The 7,370-nt window shown below is 34.1% G+C and overlaps 1 protein-coding gene across 1 annotated transcript in view; it reads left to right on the top strand.

The window, feature by feature from the left end:
• Positions 1–6,523, top strand: part of LOC108372619 (troponin I-like) — a 9,566-nt gene extending 3,043 nt beyond the window's left edge. Inside the window, exons 2-6 of the mRNA XM_017628349.1 lie at positions 4,461–4,503; positions 4,952–5,128; positions 5,414–5,542; positions 5,617–5,740; positions 6,345–6,523. Of these exons, the coding sequence (XP_017483838.1) occupies positions 4,489–4,503; positions 4,952–5,128; positions 5,414–5,542; positions 5,617–5,740; positions 6,345–6,523 (624 nt within the window). The 5' untranslated portion in view covers positions 4,461–4,488. The remainder of the gene's footprint in view (positions 1–4,460; positions 4,504–4,951; positions 5,129–5,413; positions 5,543–5,616; positions 5,741–6,344) is intronic.
• The last annotated feature ends 847 nt before the right edge of the window (positions 6,524–7,370 follow it).

Here is a 7,370-nt window from a genome sequence, read left to right as displayed (position 1 = left end):
AAAAAAAAAAACTGTGACAAGAATTTGTCACTGATACAGAATAGAGCCGTTATTCAAACTTTCCATAGATTTGCCGGCAAATAATCTCCCTAAATATGTTGGTCATGTCTCCGTTTTCTCCCTTTTCGGAAGATTGTTTACGGCAGCAAGAAATGAAAGACTGAAAAAAAGTTCTGATTCAGAATAGAAATAATTAAGAATTGGGCTTAAAATTGTATCAAACAGTTAATTCCGACTTGTCTTGCAACTGGGACATACATTTAGGTATTTTTTTTTTTGTAATCATAAATTCAATATTTAGAAAAAGAAAACAAATTAAAACTCGAATGTAAAATTCTTGGGGCTTACCTTAGGTCTTAACTGCAGTTAAGTTTTATTTTATTTTTTTCTAATTCGTCTTCTTCAAAAAATGGCTGAACTCATAGCATAAGATAGAATACATAATGTTGAAACAACACGACAGGTATTTTGGCAAAACAACAGCTCTTCGTAGATATTTTCAAAATTTTCATAAGCAAAAATACTACCTCACTCAGTCTAATTAATTGAAGGCCCACGCAACGTAAAATAAATTCAAAAGCGCAAGTAGGTGTTAGGTGACGTTAGCAAAGCACCATATCACCAACGGCAGGGGTACGAACTTGTTTTCCTCATAGAAATATACAAAAATTTATTTTAGGAATATGAAACACAAAAGCTTTCAAAATTTATATTCAAACAAAAGGTTTCACAATCGCATGACACTTGAATGCTATTTATTGCTGGTATTTTGTACATGATGTTTAAATAAATGAATTTCAAGCGTTGCATTGCTATTTTGCAGCACTAAGCTCTTGGCGAGTTTAAATTAAAATTAAAAATTTCGAAATATGCATTCTAAGTAGTAGGAAAAATTGGGAATAAAATGCAAATATATACACTAATAACTAAGCAAGCAGATGGACACCTTAAAGTATTCAACTTATTTAAATTTCTGTTGCACCTTTGATTCTTTTTATTGACAATATTATATCTGTATAATAAAAGTATGTATGCCAATATAAACATCGCTGGTTTACAAGAGATGAACAAATCAAGTGTAGTTACCTAAAATTTAAAGAACTTATTTAACGCCAACCAAATTTTTCAAATTCTTATAATATTCGTTTTTCATTGGCATCATTTGCTCTGAATTTTCTTTCTTCACATAAAATTCATATGTACGTATGCATGTATATTTTTCCCACAACATCTGTTAGGAATTAAAAACAGGAAACTCATAATTTGTTTATAAGAAACACAAATATGTATGCATGTATGTGCAGATGTGTGGCATGTGCAGTACATAAACTTGTGCCAATTCACTAAACATTGGCTGGTTTACTAGTAAGAAGCAACAATGCCACGGCACAGTTAGTACGTTAGACACCGCACGATCGCTACAAGGACGTACATAGCTATTTGCAATATACGAATTTTCATATAAGAATACACTTACACATACAAACATTTTCACAGCAAAATCACATACATACTTATGTATACAAAAGAGGTTCTCTTCTTAAAAAATAGCAACATCTTCCAGTCAAATATTGTTGCTATGCTCCACAATCAATTGAAATTGGATATGACCGCGACTTTTTTATTCTCTCCACCAACACCAATAACACCAATACCAATACCACCACCACCACCACCGCCACCGGCGCCACAACCTGCTTACCCAATACTACAATTTCAGCGGTACTGTTTTTCTCTTTCTCTAACACACTGTGCTGTCAACAGATTAAGAGCAAATTAGTGGGTGTATGCGTCAATTGCATTTGCTATCGCCATCATTACTATTTTCCCATACATAATCTTACTAACACATATGTACGTGTATAAGCTCACAAATACATGCTCCAAAATAAATTCATATTATCTCCCACACACTATACGTATACGTTACCTCCACCTCCACCTCCATTCGGCCACTCGATCGCTTACTTCGTTAGCTCATTCGTTTTCCTTTCTATAGGCAGCCGGCCAGCGTCCATATACGGCGTGCCAAAAAAGTATTCGAGAGAAGATCTATTTTGCTGCTTCTCCACTTGGTTGGATATGATTATAAATGATGCGTGGAAAATTTACGTTTGGAACGCACTATACTCGCATGGTATGGAAGCATATGTTTCCTTAAGTATACTCATACATATACACAGCCGTATGTGGGTATTTGAGTGGGTTTTATTTTGAGCTAATTAAAACAGCTGGTTTTTATCGCTATAATTTTATTTTGTACATAAACGTAATAAAAGCAAAGCTGCTGCGCCCTTATTATCAACGTCCTGGACTTTGTGCTGTGATTAATTAATTGGTTAATTAATGAAGAGTTAATTAATTTAGAGTTTTGGAACAACAATGCATTAAATACATGTCGAAATTATTATTATTTTTTTTCATCATGTTTAGTCTATGGCATTTCTGTATGAAACAAAATACCCGTTAAATGCGCACCACTACTACTCTTGTAACACAGGATGCGCTTATCAAATGTTTTCCATAACTTTTTCGCTACTTCGGGCTGTATTTACATATATAATTTATAACCTGCATGTTTTCGTTCTTCAGCTCTGAAATCGTCTGGGGCTTATTGTCATAGGCCATACATTTCACGTAGTCCCAGAGAAAAAAGTCAAATTGTGTATTTGACCTCGTTTTTTTTCATGAGATAATTCGTCTTGGAAAATTCGTTCGCCTTTGGTGTATGACAAGTGGCACCTGTTGAAACCACATATTGTCTTGGTCCATGTCATCTAATTCAGGCCATACAAATTTTGGGTTACCGGCATCATTTTCGAAGAAGTACGATCCGATGACACCGCCAGCCAAAAACCACACCAAACAGTGACTCGTTGTGGCTGCAAAATTTTTTCTTGGATGACATGAAGTACACCGAATGCGGAAGTTTTGTCTGTTAACGTAACCGTTAAGATGATAATGTGCCTCATCGGTAGTGGTAATATTTAAAAAAAAATCGGTATCAACTACTTGAAGCTCAAGCAACCAATTTTTAGAAATACGGCATTGCAAATGGTTTTCTGTTAAAATCTGATGAAGAGTGCTGACCCTGCAACGATGCAGGGCGAGTAACTGATGACTTAGCGAATGTGTTTTTATATGTATGCGACTGAGATATTAACATAACGACCATTTTCATAAAACGTTTAGATCCCTCAAACGCGTTGTTCAACTGAATATCGTTCCATGATTTACGTTTGCCAAAGCTTGCAGTAGATACAAAAAAAAAATAAATAAAAATTAAGAAATCACTAATAATTGCTTTCAAAGATCTGCATCATCCTATAAATCTGAAACTCATATTCAATTCATTGCTGAGCTACTCGAAGGATTCAGACCAGTAAAATATTCCCAAAGCATTACGAAATTTATTTCTTTGATACTTTTTGTGCTTTTTGCAGACTATCCCATTAGCACTTGTCGCTTAAAATCGAATATCTCAAACTTTGATTCATCAGACTAAAGAACTTGCTCACACCGATTACTGTGCAGTTTATGTATTTTTTATGCCAAAGTAATATTTTCTTTATTCTGAAAGGAAGCTCTGGTGATATTAGCTATTCAATGTGCTTTGACATGGTTCGATATCTTAAGCTCAGTGCGAACTTTTCAGAAAAGTTACCACTAGTTGGTGCTGGCTTATTTTAAGTCAGTTAACTTTGTTATTTGCTAAAAAAAAAATTAAATAAGTTCCTTTACAAATTTTGTAATAATACTATCGAGAGAAATAAGCGAATAAAGCATATATTTTTAAGGTACACAAGGACTTCTGAGCCGCCACGAAAGCTTTAAAAAATAGTACATTAACGCTGTTCATTTCCGGTCCCGATGAAGATATACAGCAAACGGTTTCGACGTCGTTTGTATCTAAGTGTATAAAATTGTGGCTTTCAATATTGAGCTCCTGGTTCAAAGCCCGGCACATAAAAGATCGAATGACTGATCAGTTTTTTTCAGCGTTGAACCCTTGGCTTCTCGGAAAACCCATCGGCGTAAGGCATGTAAGAAATGTGTTGAAACTCTATCAAACTCCGGAATAGCTTCTACGAACTGGGAGCCAATTCTCATTCCGTACTTTACATAAAATGAAAATCGAGCTCAAAAAGAAAAAGATAAAATGAAGATTTTGCTTTAATATTTTTATATTAATATAATATATGTTATATTATATTATGTTTATAATATATTATGTTTATTATTTTCTTCATGTGACAGTAGTTTATCATGTTTATTACAAAATCATAAATTAAATCATTTTTCTTTCACTACGTTACGGAATAGCCATTTTAGTCGGGAATGAGCTAATTTCATATTCAAGCTTGTAATATGTGTATATATGTATATTTAAACATAATAACTTATATGCTTGTTGAAATAGTTGTAATATGTTAACATATATTTAATTTGTATACTTTCAGTTAATAAATCCAAAAACACAAATCCAAAATGGCTGATGATGAGGTGAGGTAAGTATCGCTCAAACCGAGATCCTTACACTTTATTCGTAGATCAGAGACTAACGTTCATTCTATTCTCTAATTTGCAGTAAATATGCGTATTTTAAATGATAATTTTGGCGTTGACATGAGGACACATCGAAGGTGAATATTTAAATTTTCTTACACTTTATACGCTTGGCTCATACAATTTGCTATTTTTTATAAGCTGCTACTCTCGCCTTTGCTTTTAGCGAACACTTTGGCTATACAATGACTAATAAACAAACCCAGAAAAATATAGATGAAACGCTACAAAAAACTCATGATGAAGTAAACGCGTTACTAGTAACCTTTAATGCTACGCCTAATATTTACTATGCGCTTTGCACGCTGTTTTGCCAAAATAAATTACAAACCAATTGTATTTACTTAATCACTAATATTTCTTATCTTCTTTTCGCAAATTTTAGAAGAAAGCAGCTGCACCTGCACCGGCTTCAGCCGCTGCACCCGCGCCAGCGGCAGCAGCAGCAGCAGCAAAACCAGCCGCCCCAGCTGCCGGAGCTGCTCCAGCGGCAGCACCAGCCGCAGGCGCTAAGGCAGCTGCGCCAGCAGCCCCAGCTAAACCACTAGATCCCAAGGATGAGGTACTCAACTGCGTGTAATCTGGCGAATAGTGTGCCGAAATGTCTTACAAGTGTTTGATGTCCCTTGCTGTGGTTTACGTTTGCAGATCTGTCGTGCCATCGTTAAGTGTCCACACGCCGCACATTCGATGTTCTATGTTTAAAGCGCAATGCTGCTGCTGTCTCAAACGATGTGTTCCTATGTCTACATACATATGTGTCATGTCAACCTTTGAATGTTTCTTGCATGTTTGTGTTGCATTGTCGCTGGACTAATTACTGACTTTTCGATTGGAATTTTTACAGGCAAAGAAGGCTAAACAGGCCGAGATTGAACGCAAGCGTGCTGAAGTGCGCAAGCGTATGGAGGAAGCCTCCAAGGCTAAGAAGGCCAAGAAGGGTTTCATGACCCCAGAAAGGAAGAAGAAGCTTAGGGTAGGGAAGAAAATTATTGACATGTTTGTTAGCTGAAAATTTGTAATAATTTATTATCATCTTTCTTTGTGCAGTTGTTGCTCCGTAAAAAAGCCGCTGAAGAGCTGAAGAAAGAACAAGAACGCAAAGCCGCTGAACGTAGACGCATCATTGAAGAACGTTGCGGTAGCCCGAGAAATCTCAGCGACGCCAGCGAAGGTAAGATTTCTGATTTCGTTTCTAATGATTGTTTTACATACAAATGAATTTGAAAAATTAAGGAAGTAGTAGATTTTCAGAATAAACATCAAGTTTTAGAGAAAATTAAAAGAAATAATTAAAAAAAGTATGAAAAAATTAGCAAATCAGCACATTTAATCACATTTTTTATTTAAAAAAAAAAAGAAAAATCCAAACACAAACATATGTACACACTCACACCCGTACACACAAAAAAAGCACTCATGCACACATGCACACATTTTACTGGCCTGTAACGAAAATTTTGTAACTTTACTCCTCAATTAGATTAGATTGAAACTACAAATAGTTTTTTTTTTAATAATTTTTTCCTAAAAAATGCTCATTTTTTTCAAAATAGTTTAGTAGCCCGTCAGTTAATTTTGATAACCATATTTTTAAGATTTTTGGTTTATTCATATTTTATTTTTATTTTTATTATACATATTTACGTACCTTATTTGTTTTAAGCAACAAGACAAAACAAAACAAAAAAAAAACCAAAAACAAACCCAGACAAACATTGTGAAATTGTGTTGATTTTTGTTATAAACGCAATTCTTTCACTTCCACTTATCTGCAGAAACACTTAAAAATATAATCAAGCAACACTATGACAGGATTAATAAATTGGAGGACCAGAAATATGACCTTGAGTATGTTGTTAAACGCAAGGATGTTGAGGTACACACAAAACAAACGAACACTTTGATTTTCTTTCTACTTGAAAAAAATCAGCAAGCACACACAAAAACTATTTAAAGCACTTAACTGCGCTAAACCAAAATTTTTGAAAAAAAAAAACTATTTTTCTCGCCAAAAACTACTGAACAACTAAATACGTGCGTTCACAGCAAATTAAAGCAGTTTATTTTTTCGCACGCAACAACACACACTCCGCTCCTGTCACCAGTTATGGGCTGAGCTTGTAAAACGGCAGCACAAATTTCCCCTGAAAAATGGTTACACATTTCATTATTTTCATTTTTGCCTAGTTTAGTACATAGTTAGCTATCGCTTACAAAATCAGCACCTCTGGCCATGGAGCGGGGTATTTGCAATGCTGCTGTTAATACGTTTTGTGTAAAGCAAAAAACAACAACAACACTCAAAACGATATTACGTAAAAACACTAAACCAATGCTTCTGAAGACTTAAAATTTTAATACAACACTTTCTCTATCTCTTTCTTGCGCTCTTTACTTTACTATTTTAAAATTTTTTTTTCACACTCACATATAAATAATTTATTTTTAAACTCAGCACACTTACAAAAGTTTTTAATTATCACGATTTTTTATTGCACACAAATTCTTTCAAAGTCACTTCTAATATTTGTTTGTGTATATAAATATTAAAATATTAAATTTGTTATTTTACAAATTTACTACACCTTTTTAAATGCGTTTTCAAACTGCACTCACTCACCTGAGTTCAAATAACTTGCAACAACAACGATAACGATACATTAGCTGAAAACAAAAGAAATTTTGTTACACAAAATTATTTAAGACTTATAAAAGAATAGGATAAACTATTCCCACCTATTTTTAAATATTTAAGTAGCTGCTTTTGAAATGTACATAGATAAGAGCAACGATAAAAGCAG

The sequence above is a fragment of the Rhagoletis zephyria genome, unplaced genomic scaffold (assembly GCF_001687245.7).
Source record: "Rhagoletis zephyria isolate East Lansing unplaced genomic scaffold, Rhagoletis_zephyria_1.1 Rzeph_scaffold_05928, whole genome shotgun sequence".
Lineage (NCBI taxonomy): Eukaryota > Metazoa > Arthropoda > Insecta > Diptera > Tephritidae > Rhagoletis > Rhagoletis zephyria.
The sequence above is the reverse complement of the archived record's forward strand: the minus strand, read 5'-3'. Positions and strand labels throughout refer to the sequence as shown.